Genomic DNA, 20,864 nt, shown 5'->3' with positions numbered 1-20,864 from the left:
GCTTTGGTTTTGCATTAATAGTGTGTTGTTTATTTTGAGGTTTTCGATCGGCTTAGCCTCAATGGTGAATATATATATATATATATATATATATATATATATATATATTCATGCCACAATTTTATAGCATGGATATATCATCTAAAGATGGTTGTTTTAATTTACTTGAAATTATGTTTTAGGCAAAATTAACAACGATAATAAAAATAAAAAATAGTAATATGTGAATATGCATCCGGTCTATGTCTAATAGTTATTTTTCTATTTGCCAAATTATGATAAGATAATTTGATGGAAAGCACGAGGATAATTTGGTGAAATGTCTGAGTGTTTTAAGGATAATAATCAAGAGTATAATAATAATTTTTAAAAATTACAAATATAGAAAATAATATATTTCTTATCCCTCGAATATTCTTATAGTCTATGAGTATTGAGAGGCCAACATTTATAATATAGTTGATCAATATAGACTTCAAGGTTAATGGACTTTGAAAGTTTTAATTTGTTATATTTATATACGAATACTTTGAATTTAATTGTTTACAACTGTCTATTTAATATAATATTGTCCAAACTTGATCTTCCTTACTTGTGGATTTGAAATATGACAAAAATCCAACAAATTAGAAATTAACATTAATTGGGAAGAAAATTAACGATGCGAGCTTGAATACAAAACTGATCTATCTAGACTACCTACTCCAATGCCATATTAAATTAATCGATTAACCCAAAAGTTTAAGTTCGTGGGTAAAAATAAATTTAATATAATACAAAAAAAAAAAAAAACACACACACACATTGGTTAGGAAAAATATCACAACTTAATTCAACATTATTATATTATAGTATGTACTTTCTATTCATATATTATATTATAACTTTTTTCATTTTCCCCTGCTAGTCAATATATTCTTTTATCAAAAAGTTAAAAGGTTTTAATCTACCACCTATTTTGTGGTGTCCGATCCTCTAAAAACAAAACGAAACAAAATAAAATTATATATATATATATATATGAAACTTATAATAATTACGTTACAATTATATTCTTCACATCATTCATTAATCACTTCTTAAACGTACTAGAAGAAGGGAAAAGAAGTTACATTTGATTCTCTCGAATGGAGTATTAAAGCTAGCTAGTAGGTGATCAAACTTTAGAATCAATTTTCTCTAACCTAATTAAACATATGAAAAAATTAATAAATCATAATATAACTTTACCTATGGTCATAGGTTAAGCCAAATCAAATTACTTTGTGCCTCAAACTATTGTTACCTAAAATCACTCAAATTCAATGGGAAAAAAAGTAGAGATCAATTACCCATGTTCTTAGAAACCTAAGTGCTTTTAACTCATGAATCAATTATGTCCTAAGTTTTCATAAAAGTAATTTTATTAAATAGTTCAATGTGGCTCTAAAAAGTTACTTTTTCTCTCTTAGGGTAGTGGGTTACTAATTACTAGACATTAATTTTGATGTGGAAAATTTTGAGAGAAAGAGTAAGAAATAAAATATAATTTTTTTTTTTTGTCATTCAACACTAAAATTAATTTTAAAATGTCCTTACCAATAAAATCAAATTATTTTTTTTTCTTTTTAAAAATGAAAGTGTGTTTTAAAAAAAGCTGGATTCTTAAAAACTAAATAAGTATATATATAAATATAGTTCATTAAAATTTCTTTTTTTGAAAGAGGGTGTTATATATTTTCCACATTCAATTAACTAAGTTATCCCAAAAACTCAAAAGTAAATAAGGTTTAATTAATTAAGAGGATGTTATTATAAAAGGTGAGTGGGTGAGATCAGAATTTCTCTTTTCATTAATTATTTCCACAAAAAGGCAAAAAAATTAATTATTAATAGAACTTAATTAGCTCCATTTCAGCTGCAAAAATGATTAATATTTCTCTACAAGCTCTCAATTTCAAAGACAATATAGAGAGGCTTAGGGTTTGAGTTAGAGAAAATAAATGTGCTAGGGCTGCTATATATAATTCTTCTCAATTATTATATATTACTAATTTTCATAGCTTTTCTTTTTTAAGATATCCTTAGTGAAATCCATCATTTATTTTGATTTTATCAAAATTTACAATTTATTACTTACAAAGACTTGGATGTTATTGATGTAAAGAAAAAGGACTTAAGAGGGATATTTATGTAAGACTTTAAAGAATCGTTTAAAGCTAGAAATAGTTTTTTACATTATAAAAAATATCAATAGAAATAGATGAATTTTGAACCACATAGTCCCCTAATCGATAACACATATGTATATATATATGTTAATTGATCTATGCTTGTTTTGATAGTAAAACAAGTTTTATTTAAATGTTTATGAAGACAAAAAAGAGAATGTCCCGATTTTAAGAAAATACGTATGAAAATATTTAAAAGATATTGATGTGATAAATTTATTTTAAAAAATTCAAAAAATAAAAAGTTTATGAAAAAAAAAACATTTTAACTCACAAATAAATTAATTGGTACAAAATATTCTTGAACTTTACATGTAACATTTGATTTTTAGAATTTTCAAAAAAAATATTGTTCACGTTAGAATAAATTAAGAAAAATTCAATGAAAACTAATTAATAAATGATATAAATTCCTATATCTTGATTTAATTATAATTTTGTTTCTAAGATAGAGAAAAAGAAATGGAAACAAAGCAAACTCTTCCACTAGAGAGAAAAACACAAAGTATTCCTTTGTTCATGATTAAAAAAGAAAGAAAGAAAAAAAAGAATCAATAGTAATTGAAAATTTAATATTACTAAACAAATTGATATAAAAAAAATTACAAAATAGAAGGTCTGATTGAATTGATGATGTTATATCCTTTTCAACAAGTTAATTAGTTTTTCATTTTAAAAGAAAAGGTGATTCGATATTTTTTTTTATATAAAAAAACTCATAATTGTTTGGCCAAAATTTTATCCTGGAAAATTTTTAAAAAATAAAACAGATGAAATTACTTGATTGAATATAAAAAAAAAATTGATAAATTTAATTACATCACTTAAAAATGAATTTGGAGGTAATTAATGAGACAAAGTCACAATTTAATTAGTCCTTTTGTGGAGGCAATCATTTAAAATCAAAGAAAAATATTGGTCCCTAAAACCCAAAAAGTCTTTTTGTTAATTAGGTCTATACAAATTAGAGTAAGCTAAATAATTCCCACAAACTTTATAGAATAGCAAAATATTCACTTTATATTCAATGATTCAATAAGTCTAAGTTAATTAATGGCTCTAAAAGTTATTATTATTTTTAATTTACAATAAAACACAATAGCCCTCTCTCATATATATATATATATATATATATATATATATATATATATATATCTTTATAATATGATAGGGATATACATGATTCACCTTAAATTTTAGATTTATTTTATTCTATTTTTAGAATCTATGAGAAAAGTTTGATATCGTTTTCAACTTGATTTATATATTTGTTAAGATCTTTATTTCTAATTCTAATTCATATGAAGCTATATTAATTATTGTTCACATTTGAAAGGATGAAGATTTTATAATATATTTATTTTGAAAAAAAGAAAATAGAACAGATAATGACTAAATAGAACTAAAGAAGAGAATAAAAAAAAAAAAGTCAACTTATTTCAAGGAGGAAGAATGTCCATGCATTAAATAAATTAATTTAAATAAAATAAAATACCCCCTAGGTAGCAAAGGGGGGTAAGTTCTTTGAGGAAATTTCATATGTAATATGGACAAAGAAAATTTCATACCAAACTTCTCATAAAGTGAGAGAGAGTTGGCAAAATAGAGTCATGTTATTAGATTGAAGAGAAGACTAGCTATGATTTGAAAAGTCATAGTCAATATACACCTTCTAAGAAAAATGTATATATTATGCAAATGATGAGTGCAATATTTTTATAAATGAAATGAAATTTAAATATGAAATAATTGCAAATATAACTCTTCATGTCATATCCAAAAATATTAAAAAAATATAGAATATTTTAAAAAATATATGAATAAAACAAATTAAAATTTCGATTCAATTGTTAGAATCCATTTGTGATAGATTATATCCACGATAAAAGTCTATTAATGATAAATTTTATAACTAATAAGAACATTATCGACAAGTCTTTAATATTTGTAATTCTTTAAGAAACTAATAAATAACTTCATATATTTGAGAGATGTTAAATTATAAACTTTGTTACGCATATAATAGTTTTAATTGATTATTATGTAATAAAGAAGTTTCTTATAAGTCCTTCACCACAAATTTTCAACTAGTCAAACCGACTTTAAAAATCATTAGTTGATTGGAGTCTGTTTTTTGACCAAACCCCCACCGAATTGACTAAAGTCGGTTTAGTAAATGTTCAAACTAATCTTGACCATAGATGAGTAAATATTGGTCGGTTTAATTTTTTGAAATTTTTCGATTTAGAACTTTTCAACCAACACCAATCGTCGACCGATCCCTCTTGTTCTCCATCCGACCGAGACTTCGATTTGGTTGGTCGACTCGACTTTTCATTGTTTAGTGTGTGTGCTTGTCTGTGTCATGTCAAATATTTTAGATGGTATATAATTAAATTTGTATATTTTTATTAATTTCAACCGATTAACTAGTAATTTAAGATGATATCGTAGTAAATGGTCTAGTTTAGTATTCAATACTTTTGCATATTTCAAACCCTACAAGTGAGGGTGTGTTATAATATATATAATTAAATTTACCTTATCTACTAGTTTAGATGGTGTGATTTAAGAAAAATTACAAGTTCATTGATTTTGAGCTTTTAGCTTCGTGTTTGATTAGTTTTTAAGCTTTGAAACATATTTAATGTTTTCAAAATATTATAAAATGAATCAAAATATTTATAAATAAAGTAAAATATCATAATTTGTTTTTGGATAGATTGCGATCAAGTAAGTCAAACTACCCTGTGTCTATCATAACACATAAACACGGATAGTATGTCACAATCTACCATTATCTACTGCAAATAAACGATAATATTTTGTTATATTTATAAATATTTTTAAGAGAAATTATTATAAATAGCAAAATTTTGAAACTACTTACAAAATGTACCGAAGAAATTTCAAATGAGAGAATTTAATAATTTTACTATAGTTTATGAATAATTTCAATCTTTACTATGTTTGAAAATGTCTCGTTTTTTTAAATATTTTTTATTTCATAAATACTATTTAAATGTAAAGTTAAAAATTCAGAATACTATAAGATAAACTGCCTAATGCATGGTTAATTAATTGGAAAATATAGAAAATTGAAACTTACACGATAAACATTATATTATAAATATAAATGCAATAGAATATCTTTTAACTATTTCATAATTTGATATCGTTAAAAGTTAATTTTATTTATATTTATAAAATATAACAAAATTTTAGATCGTAGAAAAATAGATTCGGATAGAATTTAAAATTTTATTATATTTTATAAATTCTTTTAGTAGTTGTGTTATTAATTATAATTTTTTTATTTTTTTTTATTTTTATTTTAAAATTTTTAAAATTAGTGGATAAAATTGAAAGTTGATTAATTAAAGGCTTAAAAACTAACATGATGAAATAGAAAGTTTAAAATAAAAATTGATACAATAGGATAAAAATTAAAGAGTAAAAATATAAGTAGTTCTTTGTTGACATACCAAACATGTTTGTCAACTATGAAATTAAATGGTTTAATTTTCATTAAATTCAAAGTTATAGTAGCATTAAGATTGGAGAAAAAATTTTGATCTGTGCATGGATGATATCTAACTAAGGAAATTTTGATCTATAATTTTTTAACCCCACATTGTATGGTATAGTGTGATCCTAAAATTCATACCCATGTCAGTAAAAATCGAGGTTAAAAGTCTAAATATTAGACCTGATAGATCAAATTAAAACAAAATAGGCATATCAAAAGTAAAATTGTAATATTTGAAATTTATGAACTAGAATGATGTTAAACTCAAAACTTAAGGATTAAATGTGTAACATTTTGAAACATATAGGAATTAAATAAAAACCATTTCTGAAGTAGGATCGAAAGATTTATTGCAGAGTAAACTTTCTAACGCTATTGTAAGAATAATCTCATTTTAAAATATATGCATATAATTTTAACTTATTTATCAGAAGTTATCATGTGTCTTAATCAATTAACTTTAACTTGGGTTAGTAATAGATATTATTTCTATGAAATTTGTTTTAAAGGACAAAATTGTTGATAATATTTAAAATATAACAAAATGTTACGATCTATTATAGTTTATCACTAATAGGCAGTGAAATTTTGCTTTAATTATAAATATTTTGATTTATTTATTATATTTGAAGATCACCGGACTAAAAACAACTATGAGATAAATACTATATCATTTAAAAATAATTTACTTCAATTTTTTGTTTCACATTTTTAAGAATAAAATCGAATTTAATTTGATTTTGAATAATGAAAAGAATCTTTTAAAATGAACTTTTTTCTAAAAGAATATTAATGGTAGGGAGAATTAGAATGTGCAAGATGATATCTTTAACTTAGGTTGACAGACTTTTAACGTTTTCATCATACACTAAAATAGAAGAAAAAGATAATGTCTTAATCACAAAATTAGGAACGTACAAGGGGATCTAGCTAGAGAGGAGCTCAAAATTAGATACAAGACATACAATAATAGTCGGTAAGAAGAGACTATAGAAAAATCTTCTAGTTGAGCGAAATTAAGAAACAACAAAAAAATATAATATATTTTCGACACAATGGTTTCCTATCATTTTTTAAAATGCGGTTATTTCTTCCATGCATGAAAGGACCATACTTTTTCATCAGCAAAACACGACCATTTTAAAATGACTTTTAAATGACAAAAACGAGATTTTAATTATTTTGTTTTTGAATTTTAACTTTACAAGTGAAATCTATATACAAAAATTGCTTTTATCAATTGATTTGTATATTCTCTTATGAATTTTCAAATTTTAATTTAAATTTTTTAAATAAAAAGCAGTTTAAATTTTTTTTTTAAATTTAAAATTTAACTAAAAATTCATATACATCCATAAAAAATGAAAGAAACAAATTCCATCCATTGGATTTCTTTATTTTATTATCTACTACATATGATAAAGAAAATTAAAATTAAAAAAAAAAAAAAGAGTAGGAAAATAGTTTTTATTTTGAGAAATATTGTTAAAATTTGAAGAAAGTAAAGAAATGTTGAACAAAAAATTCCAAAGCCAAAAATAAAAACATAAAAAAGAAAACAATTATCAAATAACTCATACTTATCTTATAGGGGATGGACCATAATATATATCGAATAATGAAAACATTATTTCTCTATGAGCTTTTATTTATTTATTTATTTATTTATTTATTATTACAATTTTCTTTTACGAAAGAAAAGAAAAAAAAAACACATAATTTTACAAATAAAAAAGACAATATTGGCGATGATTACAAGGAATAATATATAAACACATACACACACATAATTATAATTTGTTGACATTATATATTTGGTCAAAGATTAGGTGCTTAATATTCAAAAGGCTTTTACCATACCAACCCATAAGGAATTTCCATAATCCCAAAATTAATATGAAAAAGAAAAAAGGCAAATTCTTTTTAATCTTTTTTAACAACAACAACAACAACAACAACAACAGCATATACACACACCCAAAAGTCCAAGTTTGATTTTAAAAGTTCCCATTATCAAAATTATATGTTTCAACTCAAAGATAAGAATATATATATATATATCTATATATATATATATATACACATTATTTCTGGCTTATTTGAGACCACATAGAGAGTGGGGGAAAAAACAATTATGGTCCAAAATTGTCCTTTCCATGAAAATATTTTGCAAGGCTTTTAAACCATTAAAGAAATAAAAGTTTCTGGTCCAAAATTGTTCATATATACATACCATAAAAATATGTATTAACATTAAATTTTTTGAAGAAGAAAACCATAAATACTCACATTTAGAGAGAAAAATTTAAAAATTGGTCCAAATTGTAAATAATAATAATAATAATAATAATGTTGAATTCTTGAATTTAATTCAACTACTAGAAGTTATTGTCCTCAAATTAAATTTATGAAAACTAGGGGGGCCAAAAAGAGATCAAAATTAGACCCAATTTCCCTCTCACTTTTGTTAGGTCTCATAACCCTAAAACATTTTACAATGTCATTCTTTTTAAATTTTCCTTTATCTACATCCCTTCTAAACATTATTAATTCAATTTAACTAACTTTGAAAAACCCAATTAAACCTCCCACAAAAAGAACTTGAATTTAGTTGTTATAATTTTCAAATTTAGAGACTATTTTCAAAGATTTTATTTTGGAGGATTTAGAGCTATTTCTAAATATAGAAAAATAAACCAAAATCTTTATAATTTTTTTTAAAAATAAACTGCAATATTTTGCAAATTCCTTTTGAGATCAAATTTGCAATTTAAGGAGAGAGAAAAATCTTTTTTGGGGGACTCGATTTTTTCAAGAATATAAAATTTTGAGATGATTTATAAATGATAATCTAAAAAAGGCCGTATGTTATTATTTGAATTGAATTATTCTTTCTTTGCTGTACTAAGAACACACAGCCGGAAAAAGAAAAAAAAAAAAAAGAAAAAAAGATAGAGCATTGTATTAAATTATTGTGGCGGAGAATTGGCGTCGACGGCGGCCGCGGTGACGGCGGCAGGCGTCCTCGTAATTTGGTCGCATGAAGGGCAAATAGTGAGCGTCGCGGCCTTAGGCAGCTGAATATACAATTGTGAAGCTCCAAGTTTAAGCGATCTTAATTCATTTAATTCTTTCTTCAACCTTCGATTTTCTTCGTTTAATCTTTCACAACATTTCTTCAAGAACTCACAATCCACTTCTGTTTGTTTCAGTTTCGTCCTGTTCATGAAAAACAATGAAATCTTTTTAAGAAAATTGGGTGAAAACAATTTCTAAATTTTCCAATATATTCTTAAATAAAAGGATCAAAGTGAATGGTAACAGAAACTGATTTTAGAAAGGGAGATAGATATAATGTTAAGAAAAAGAAATTGTGAGAATACCTTGCACGTCTGTTTTGAAACCAAACTTCCACTTGTCGAGTTTTGAGGTTTAATTGTTGGGCAAGTGCCTGTTTCTGAGCCTGCAAATCCATGCAGAAAACAACAACAACAACAATAATAATAATAATAATAATAACAATAACAATAATAATAAAAGATTCAATTTTCTCATTAGAAAACAAAAAAATAAAATAAAATAGGGGTATTCGACAAAAGTAGAAAGAATGAAAAAAAAAACAGGTAAAATGGGTACTAATTTTTTTCTTTTCATAATGGGTATTTGATAAAAAATGGAAAGAATGAAAAAAGAAAAAGTGAAATGGGTATTAAAAAAATAAAAAAAGATCGAAATTTTTCATAAAATAAATTGATGGGTATTTGATAAAAATGGAAAAGAATGAAAAAGGTGAAATGGGTATTAAAAAAAAAAAAGAAAATATAGATTTTCTTTCACAAAATAATTGATGGGTATTTGATAAAAATGGGAAGAAAAATAAAAAAGAAGAGAAAATAGGTATCGACAAAAGAAAAGGGCATACCGGATTCAATGTGGTGTGAAGTTTGAAGCTTTCTTCCAATAAAGTGGATTGTTCTTTAGAAAGCCTAAGTTTTTTCCTCTCCCTTAATTCTGATCCACTGCTACTAATCCCTTTATAATTATGATTAGTAGAATTAACGATATCGTTGTTGTTGATGTATTGATCTGATGATAATCTTCTAATTGATCCGAAGGAAGAATCTTGACGATGATGATGATCATAATTAACAATATTATTATTGCTTCTAATCCTCTTCATCAAATGATGATCATCATCTTCTTCACTTGAATTAACTTCATCATCATCAATTTCCATATTGTTGTTGTTGGTAATTTCCAATTCTTCTTTAGGAATGAGAGTGAAAGAGACTTGTTGTTGTTGATGTTGGTTTTTTTGAATCTTTTTTGGGACATATTGATCACCAAATCCCAAACCAAGGCTAAGCCAACTGATATTGCAAATTTCATCTTCATGATGATCTTCCATGGCAGCGATCTTGAGGAGCAGAAGAGAAAGGGGTAAGTGGGGGATTTTAAGACAGAAAAAAAAAAAAGAATTGGTAAAGAGGGAGAGAATGAGAGAGAGGTTTCAAGTTGGAATAATAATCAGTTAATTATTGAGGTTTGTGAGTTTAAAAAAGAGAGAGTAATTAATGACTTTTTTTTTTTAATTATAAAAAGAAAAAAAGAAAAAAAAAAAAGAGAATTTAATTAGGAATGAGAATATAAGAATTTTGGAAAGAGTAAAGGAGCATGCGTTAGAACTATGACTCCTAAGATGAAACCAAAATCTTCCTTAAATGCATTTGGACCCATATCTTTGTTTGACTTTATGTTTATTTTATATAATAATTTTTATATAATAATATATAATTTTGTTTTCTTTCTTTTTGGCTTCTTTAATCATTTTCTTTTTGCTGTTTTTAAGCATTTTCCAATCCACCTTTTACCCTCATATATACCCTAGGAATCATATGGTTCCTTTTCCCCTTTTCTTATCAATATTAATTCTATACAGAAAAAAAAAGAAACAAATTGGGTGTTGTCAAGTTGCATGTAGGTCCAAATAGTTGTCGAGAAAAAAATTTATCGCAGATACAAAGATTTTAGAAAAATCGAATTGTGTTTTTTGAGGAGGATGTATACGATGATAGAGATTAGATGCAACCTATGATTGTTCATGTGTGAAAAGTAAAAGAAATAAATTCTAAAATTGAAAATTTTGAATTTACGATAATTTTTAATTAAAAAGGGTTCATTTTAAAACGAAGTTTATTTTCGTTAATGAAAAAAGCTAAGGAAAAACTTCCAACTATATCACTATCGTGATAGAGACGTTACAATGATCGAAGATATAGTAATCGTAGAAAATATATAAATGATATGAATATAATTAATAATGAGTTTGCTGAATAAGTCATGATTTCACATGAGGGTTTTGTGTGTTTTTTTTTTTTTTAAATTTATTTTCTCCAATTCATTTGTAAGCGTTTTTACATTATTGGTTTGAAATAAAGAGTTAAATTTCAACAGTTTAAAAAATGGTAATTAGATGAAAACTGCCAAATTTAAGATTTTTTTTTTTTTTTTTGACTAAATAAGTCTCTTTTTCTTTCTTTGAAACTGACTTTCAATTATAACTTTTGATGTTTTGGTTTTTCTTTAAGTTATTGGATTTCAACTTTCCAACTCCAATATTTATGAGAAATTAATTATAATCCACTTATTTTAATTTCTTTTATTTTTCTTTGTTTTCATATTTGAAACTTCTTTTTTGCAATGATTAATTATATGCTCATTATATAATGTTTGTATTCCCATGGACATGTTTGCTAAAATACAGATTTAATTAATCTTAATTTAATGTTTGCTAAACTTTTCTTAGAACCATATTTTACGGTCTAATTTCATTAAAAAAATTTAGCATAGTTGATTTTTAACTTTTTGTTTAAAATATTTGCCGTGTGAAGGTTACGATAAACTTAATTATATGGTCATCAAATGAGATTGACGATTCAAACTCGATATGAAAATATATACTAGAATCGTTGATCGATATAAAGAAAAATGAAATATTTTGTAAATACATAACTTCATATGAAAGAAGCACAAATGTACACATACAAAGTTAGAAGTTTGTTATGTATATATATAAATTTATTTGATATGTGATATACTCTTCATGTAGTAGTAGTATTTTTGAAACTCGATTGATATATATTTGTTGCTAATATACATAAAATATAGGAATAGATAGACTTATATACTTTTTATTGGGTAAATCAAACAATACAACATCTCTAGACAATAAGTAGTTTTTTTCATAACAAAATTAGTTGACAATGAGTAAAAAACAAAACTTTAAACCTAAAATGATGACAATCGAAGAGAGAAGAAGATTCAAGAATTCAAAATAGTTACTAGAACCAGATTAAAAAGTTGATATTTAGGTATACATATATTTTACCACTGCAAAAAGTTGAAAGCTCAAGAAAAAATATGAGTGTGTGAAAAGGACAAAAATGGAAATATAGAAAAAAAAATTCAAATTTGAAACTTTTGTCATATAATGCAATGTTTCCGATGTTTAAAGATGTCAAGTATTTAGTTTGCCGTTTGATATATATTTGGGTTGTTTTCAAATATAACAAATAAATTAAAATATTTACGACGGTAGCAAAATATCAAAACTTGAAAAGATAAGATTTCAAAGATATAAGATGTCAGTTAGGGATCCTGTCTTGTCGGCCACTCTTTATGTCTTTCCATTTTGTAAGATTATTGTTGATACGTGTATTATATGGATAAATGATATCTTGGTGGAGATTCATTTATCTATATATAAGGAAACGTTATAAATATTTTTCAATAATTTTGTTATTTAAAATAATTTTTAAAAAATTATTTTAAATTGTAAATATATTGAAAAAAATATGTATTGAAACTACAACTACACATTTTTTAAATTATTTAATAAAAAATCTATATAAGCTTTCTTTTTCTCTTTTTTTATTAAAATAAGATAAAAAAAATTATATATTTACGAATTTATTTAATTTATCGTATCGTTAGTAAATTAGAAAATGTTATATTTAATTAATGAATTTGTATTAACATCCATTTTACTTGATTTAATTATTTTTATAAATCAAGCAATGTGAGCAGATCTTTTGGTCAATATTATATATATGAATTAAAAGAAAATTCATTAATAAGGTTGATTGCAACTTGATTTGAATTAATTGATACACATGTTTTATTTTCTTCAAATTAAGCAATGTGTTTAAATTATTTATTTGTTATTTCACTATCAAAACACTTTTTAAGATTAATAAAAAATGAACTTATTAAATTTGACCTCTCTATTGCCCACCCAATAAATTCTGTCATATATATGACAACTTTAAATTCTTTTTTGTTGGAGTAATTTTGTTCTTTCTTTCTATTATGAATAGAAAAGATACAAACATGATTTTTTTTTTCTTTCTTTAGACAACAAAATCTAGTTGTTGGATCGGAATTCGAACCTTTGAGACTATAAATTTGTTTAACCAACTAAAGCTATGTTCAAATTATAGACAATATTTGGCAAAGAAACGTATTGAAAAATACACATGACAAATCTCCAACATTATATGTTAAATAATTTTAGGTCGAAATGTATTAAAAATGTGCTTTGTGACAAAACATTTAAAATATATATATACTTTTCCATAAAGTTTAAAAGATAAAAAGATTCTGACCCAAAAGGGGAAATTTATTTAAAATATACATAATGAAACATCTTGATTAAATCCATATATATTCGAAACAAATTCTCTATTCATCACATTATTATCGTTTACAATTATTATTTGACTTTACCAAATATATTCTTATTTTTAGTTTTTTCTTACACAAAAAGAAGAAGAAGAAGAAAAAAAAAAAGGAATATGATAAGATTTGCAACAGAGAGTAAAAAGAAATTGGAATATATACAATATATAAAATATGTTTTATATTTTTAGGGTTCAAAGTGAAAGATGTGATGTTTGGTTCTTCAATTACGGATTTTAGACATCAATTATTCGATTTATTTTTTATTATTATTTTAAAAAAAAAAACAATTATTCGATCTAATCACAAAATTAAATTGCAAATATATGGAATATTCAACATAAAGTTTGGTAATAAAAATAAGTGAATAAGCCATAGATAATAATAACTAACCTTAACCATATAAGGGTTAAACTATTCAAACCACATTCTCTTAGTCTATTCCATAAAGATTAAAGTTATATAAATTCTAAATTACAATTGAAATTTTTTATTTTTCAGAAATTAATGTTGAAAATTTAGGTTTTAAAATTTGTGTCTACCTGGACAAAGAAATAAAGAAATAGAAGATCTAATAGATAAATTAATTTTTTTTAAAAAAATAAATTTTCGATATGAAATAAACATTGATTTCAAAACTTAATAAATAGATTTTTAATCAATGATATTTGAGAAAATAATTCTTTTTTTTTTGTCATAATTTCTTCGTTATAGCTAACAAAATGTCGAACTGGGTCTTTTATTATTCTTGTTGTACATTATTATTATTATTATTATTATTATTATTGTCATCATCGATTTAAATTGGCATACATTTTTAATTTAATTTTTTAAAAAGATTTATACTATAATAAAAATAAATAGTTTTAGTATTTTGTTATGTTTCTTTTTTTTTTCACTATCTTCTTTTTTCTAAAGTCATATTTATTTTGTCAAAAAAGGAAAGAAAAGAAAAGAAAAAAACAAGAAAAACGAATTTTCGTTTAATAAATTTAAAATACATCTTTTTTTAAAATGCGATACTCTTAGAAAACATAAAAGGAGAAAATTTTCTGTATTTTTCTGCATTCATTCTTATAGATCAAATTAATAAGTCCATACACTTCTCACAGTTCTTAAAGCATTTTCTTGATATGAAATTTGAAAAGAGTAGGTTTCGGTTGTTTGTTCTTCGTTTTAATTTATCATAAAAAAATTTTGAATGGGATTTCTTAATACATATTTTTGAGGAAATAATAACCAAATGTGGATAATCTTAAGAAAAACAAAGCAAAGGATCTTCATCATCAACAACTACTTAGTTACTTTTAAAAAGTTAATTAAATTTCTTAATCATCTAGTAAGGCCATTATAGGTATTAAATAAAATTAAGGGATAAGTTTAAATCCAAAAAAACAACAAAAAAAAATCCTTTTGGTCAAAATTAAAATCAGAATATATTATAGGGGTCGAGATTTGATAATATCTCTCTCACTTTACAAGATCATTGCGAGGTAACCCTTTGGTGTTCTTTTCTTCTTCTTCTTCTTCTTTTATATATATCTATATATATACCAAAAAAATATCCTAAAATTTTAGTCTAATCTCTATCGTTTTCTTCAATTAACTTTAAAATTTTACATTTTTATCTTTGTGTTTTTTAGAGTGTAGTTTCTTTTCTGTTTTTAGATTTCAAAAATATATTTGTAGCCTTAAATTTAGAATTTTGTTTCTTGTTAATCCTTTTATTTCAATATTTTTAAAAAAAATCATGGGTGAAAGTATAAATTTGGAACTGTTGTTGCAATTTGCCTGGTAAAACATCTGATGATCGGCTCGCGTAGTGCAGAACAGAAACATGTTATTTTATTCTTGTCTTCCTCGCCCGACCAACGACATTCGTGGAAATATTGACGAACCTACATTTATCTATCTCCTCACTCCTTCCAAAACTTGTATGTTTTTAGTGCCCAAATCCATGAATGAATGTATGGGTTTATAAAGTACTTCTACATTGTTTAGATAACAGTAACATAGAGATTAAAACTAAATATAACATTTTGAAACTAAAACAAAAAATTAAAATTAAACTTAAAATTTGAAAATATTATTTTTGAAACTTTTACAGAAAAAATAGGTTTCTTAAAAAAATAATTAAAAAAAAAAACAGGCTACTTATACTTCAATTTTTTTAAAAGAGTAAATATTTTGTTTATTTTTTCAAATTTTCAAAAAAAGAAAAAACTATTCCTTTTTTTTCTTTAATATTTTATCAATTATGGTATTTGAAGACTATACCTTTTCCCCAAAGGTTAGATTAGCAAAAATCAATGAGAGTTGATATGCATCTTTTTAATTGTGAATTTTAATCTCCTAAATGATTCTTCTTTTCAGTAATTATCTATTTTGTCATTGAAAAATCTTATATAATATTGGTTGGTTTTTGTCTAATGCTTTATTTGGGTTTTTAATATTCTTCAATTGATATAAAATTAAAATGACTATTTTCAAATATGACAAAATAAATTAAAATATTTACAAAATATACCAACGACTTATATTCTATCGATAAGAAGTACAAATAAAATTTAAAATTTTACTTATTAGGTAAGTATTTTTCACCAATTTAACCATTTACAATAAATTTCTAAATTAAAAAAATTTAAGATTTCATTGTTCATAAAATTGAAAATAGCATACAATAAATCAATTATTAAAAAAAGTTCGGTAAGTTTACATGAAAACAACAAAAGTAATAAATATTTACAACATTATAACAATTTAAGAAAAGCACACGAAGCTAATTACTTTTCATAAATTTCATATTTGTCCTTATTGAATTTTGATTATTGTCGAACGATTGTTCAGTTCTTCTTCTTTTTTGTGATTTATTATTCTCTTCTTCACATATTATTAATTTCTTTATATTATTACTTCTTCTTCTTCGTATTTCCACTTCTTATTTGTGATTTCTTCATTTCCTCTTCCATTAATTTTTCATTCTTTTTCATCTCTCATCTTTTTTTTCTTCTTAGTACAAGATCTAAAGGATATTAGTAAGATCCTGTACCAATATCTGAACTATCGGTTGTCTATCACAGATAGATAGAAATAAACCACTATCACTAATAAATCGTTTAGACTAAATACAAGGATACAAGATTATTTAGACTAGGTACAAAGTTACAAAATCGTTTAGACTGAATACAAAATCATTTTTTCACACGTGTATAAATATTCTATACAATATAAATATTATCACATTTTGTTCTATTTTTGAAAAAACCCAAAAAAATGTTTGCTAGGTCTTCTAACAAAAAGAAGAAAAAAAAGTTGATAATCGTATGGAAACAAAAAATTTAAAAATTTACTACACTTTCAAAAGATTAAAACTCTAACAAAATTCAAACATAAATTTATAGCTTCACTATAATATATATATATATATATATATATATATATATATATATATATATATGATAAAGATGTTAAAGTGATGTGCTATCTTCTATCCAAATTTTTCAATGCAAAAAGCTGCAAGTAAATAAATAGTTAATAAGTATACAATCATTCTGAAATGGAATATAATAATTATTAAAAAAAGTATTCACTATTAGAAAAATATTCCAATGCATATTTTGGGTTATTATAACTTTGTGTGATATCTCAAACTCCTTTATTTTCAACTTTTTTTTTTTTTTTTTAAATAGTGTAGAGTCGGAGTAAATTGTAAAAAGATAACAACTTAACTTACACTAATTATTAAAAAAGACAAAAATATATCATAAAATTTGACCATCATAATTAAACTTAGCTCAACCGACATTTGAATCTACTATTCTTAGTTGCATGTATGCGATTTTACGGCATAATAAAAATCATGTTTTTGTTCTAAATGTCAATTGCTATCTCCTTTTTTATTATTATTAATTTCTTTGAAAAGGTAACTTTTCTACATTGAAGGTTAAAAATATGGGTTTTATTTATTTATTTTTTTTTGTTCAAAAAATTGAGTTACAAAATTGTTTGGTTAATTTGAATTGATATATATAGTTGGTAAATAAAGCAGATTGACTGCATTTAAATTACTTTTATTAGGACTTAAATTCACATTTTTTTTAATATGTTGATTATTTGAATCTTATTCTTATTCCATATTACTTTTACTCACTACATTTTTTGTCTCCTTATTTTCAAACATTCCATTATACTTTATATGACTTTTGCAATAAAATTTTATTTAATCTCTTTTATGAATTATTTAATATAAACCTATAAAACGATTAAACATGAAAAAAGTTTCAAAAATGGCATTTAACTTTTGGAAAGAGTTCAAAAATATTATTGTCGAAAAAATACTATTATCGTTAGTTTTGCAAGTTAAAGACCATATAGTTTAGATTTCCACTGATATATGCGGATATTTTTATCGATATTTTCACATTTCTATGAGTTCAATATGATCAAGGTGACGACATCGTAGAAAAATCCTTGAATCACAAAGAATAAACGTGAAAAAGATACTAATATAAATAATAGACATGTTTACTTACTTGAAAATAATAAAATATTTATTTACATATTTAATTTTATTTTTTGAACTTTTTTATAATTTTTTTCAGAAATATTCATCGAAATCAAAATTTCCGTAAAGTTAAGACTTCAATATATCAATTAACATCAATATTTTAAACATTGATTAAAACATAAAACAAAGTTTTCAGAAAAAATCCTTAAAACATATTAGAACAATAACTAGCTAGTCAAATAAAAAAAAAAAAAAAAACCTCACACTAGATCTATCAAACTATCACCATGTAGTAAAATATATTTTTATCGGATAATTAACTATACGTTAATTACAATAATAACTATTGAGACTCGTGTTGTGTTCATGAATATCTATCATTACGTATTAATAGTCAAATAAATTTAAAACTATATTCTTAACATATTTTGATTTGGTAAGAAAATTGATGTAAATTAAAATTTGGATGTTTTTTTTTAACTTTTTTTAAGACTAAGAGTTTTTTTTTTTTTTTAACTTTGAAATAGTTTAGTGGTATTTTGAAACAAAACTTTAATGGTTTCTACTAAAAAACTAACGATAAGAGTATTTTTGAATTATTTTCGAATATTTTTAAAAAAAATTAAAGTTTAAAAATATTTTTGACACAAACAACAAAGTTGATGAGAGTTTTTTTTTTGTAATTTAACCTAACATTTATGGTAGATTTTATTGTTTAGAGTAATATGTGGATTATAAGAAGTGTTTGTATGCAAGAAAACACCAACGTAGTATCAAATAAGAGGGGATAAGATGGATAGATAGATAGAAAATAGTAAACATGCTAACGAAGAAAGATTTCAAATACTATTACGTCAGTTCACTATGATTTATAATATACTAACCAACCTAGCCCACTCGACTCAATTGAAGTTGGGAACCAAAAGACCCCTACACATTAAAATATCAAAGTCCTGATTTTATTGAAATATCGATGAAAATATAATTTTAGAAAATTTTATGAAAATTGATGAAAATTGTTATAATTAGTCTGCGTGACTTAAATAGACTATAATTGATCATTTCATAATTTCTATAAATAAGACAAGATTTAGATGTCTATTTGTCTATTATAAATTTATGCGTAAACATTGATGCGAGAGCAAAAGTTCTAAAAAGATTGGAAAAATAAATAGAATAATATAAAGTTTATGGATACCTTGAGATAAAATGACGTGAAAATTATTAAAGTTTTAGATGGTAAGAAAAACTCACATCCGGTGAAATGATGTAAAAGTTCTACTAAAAAAAGTTTGAACAACGTTAAAAACAAATATATCTCTTTTTGTGCTTTTTTTATTCTATTTCTCTATAAATAAAAGTTTCTAGTCGAAAATAAAGCTAAAATCGAGAAAAGATGGGAATTAGAAAAGTACACATAACAAAATTTAATCCTTTAATGGAAAATGACATTGGTGTGTGAAGCTAAAGATTCATGTGTCGTCAAGATTAAAAATTTTGAATTGGGTTCATGATTAGTTAAAAAAGAAAAATCAAAAGTTCCTCAACATATCATAAAATTTTCTAAGTTCTCTCGAAAACTCGTAGTTTCGACGAAATGGAAAAAATCAAAATTTTCTCAAAAGAGTTTGGAAGAGTAAAATTTCCTCAATCAAAATCTTAAGCCTTTCAAAATCTCAAATTTTCGAGATTTTGGTGGAAATTTTAAACCATGCTTAAATTCTCCAAACTTAATACATGGATAGCAAATAATTCTAAATCTCATCCTTCAAAATTTATAAATTAGTTAATGGAAAACTTTTTCTCAAAAGAGGAAAAAAAACAAAAACAAAATTAGATGGTGTACTACTTTAAAGATTTATTGAAAGTGTGTAAATTAAAATGGAACATTTGAAAGCAAGGAGAGACATCGTGGCAACGTCCCAAAAGTTCAGCATCTTAATTATGCAAGATGGTTCAAAATTATGAAAGCTACTGTAATTCGATGTGGTTTAGAGTTGGTATCGTTGATCCTCTCTTCGGTAGACTAGTCCCTCCACTGTCCACACCTTTATCATGGTTTGTTCGTGGGAGGAGTTAGGCCATGTGTTGATCATTCTTTAAAGAAGTGACATGCTCTTATAGGTGAGAATTAAGGGGAGCTAGTGGGTTGTTCATGATCAATTTTTCGGAGATTACATATAAAATCGCCAAAAAAGAAAAGATTGGGAATACATTGTTATAGGGTTTGAAAGCCATCAAACTAGAGTGGATTGAGGGCAATCCTCCTTTTTGAGGTGGTGTTATTTTTGTTAAGATTAAGATTCTATAGTGGCTCTGATATACTATCAAAGAAGAAAAAAAATTTAACATTTTTCCAAATAGCTTTAAAAGTTTAACACCCCTCTCTCGATTTTTGATGGGTGTGAACCACTGAGGGTTGTTTGTTGTGGTGTCATGCATATTCTATGTCTCGAAAAAATTAAGAGTGTTTAGTAACTAAAGTGTCAAGAACAGGCAAAAATATGTAGTTTTCACCATGTTCCAAGAGAAACAAACTGAGTTTAATTTTCTAAAAACACGTGGTTTTCAGTCTGTTTCGTTTCTAGGTTTACTAAAATGTAAAGTATAGATACCAAAATAGTATTTTAGCATGTTTGTAGAAAATTCATAAACTAAAACAAAATATGTGAATTTGGAAAACGATAGGTTTGATCCTTATTAACTTTTACTTGAAGTCATTCATACAATCAACCCAATTTACCTAGCCCATTATATAGTTCACTCCCAAGTCCCACCATCCAAGCAAATTGCCAAAAATATCAAATCAGAACTCTTCTGTCAAAAAATTAGAACCCTTAGTACATAGTCTGAATTGAAATACAGAACGTCAATCTTTCAC

General features: G+C 24.3%; 1 protein-coding gene across 1 annotated transcript; it reads right to left on the bottom strand.

The window, feature by feature from the left end:
• Window positions 1–8,583: 8,583 nt before the first annotated feature.
• LOC103494220 (homeobox-leucine zipper protein HOX18-like) lies at window positions 8,584–10,259 on the bottom strand. The gene is made up of 3 exons (XM_008455316.3): window positions 9,662–10,259; window positions 9,123–9,202; window positions 8,584–8,958 (listed from the first exon to the last, which is right to left on the bottom strand). The coding sequence occupies exons 1-3, from the start codon at window positions 10,145–10,147 to the stop codon at window positions 8,709–8,711; spliced, it is 816 nt and encodes a 271-aa protein (XP_008453538.1). The 5' UTR covers window positions 10,148–10,259; the 3' UTR covers window positions 8,584–8,708.
• Between the last annotated feature and the right edge of the window lie 10,605 nt (window positions 10,260–20,864).

Source organism: Cucumis melo, chromosome 2 (assembly GCF_025177605.1).
Source record: "Cucumis melo cultivar AY chromosome 2, USDA_Cmelo_AY_1.0, whole genome shotgun sequence".
Taxonomy (NCBI): domain Eukaryota; kingdom Viridiplantae; phylum Streptophyta; class Magnoliopsida; order Cucurbitales; family Cucurbitaceae; genus Cucumis; species Cucumis melo.
Note: the sequence above shows the minus strand (reverse complement) of the source record. Positions and strands in the feature narration are given on the sequence as shown.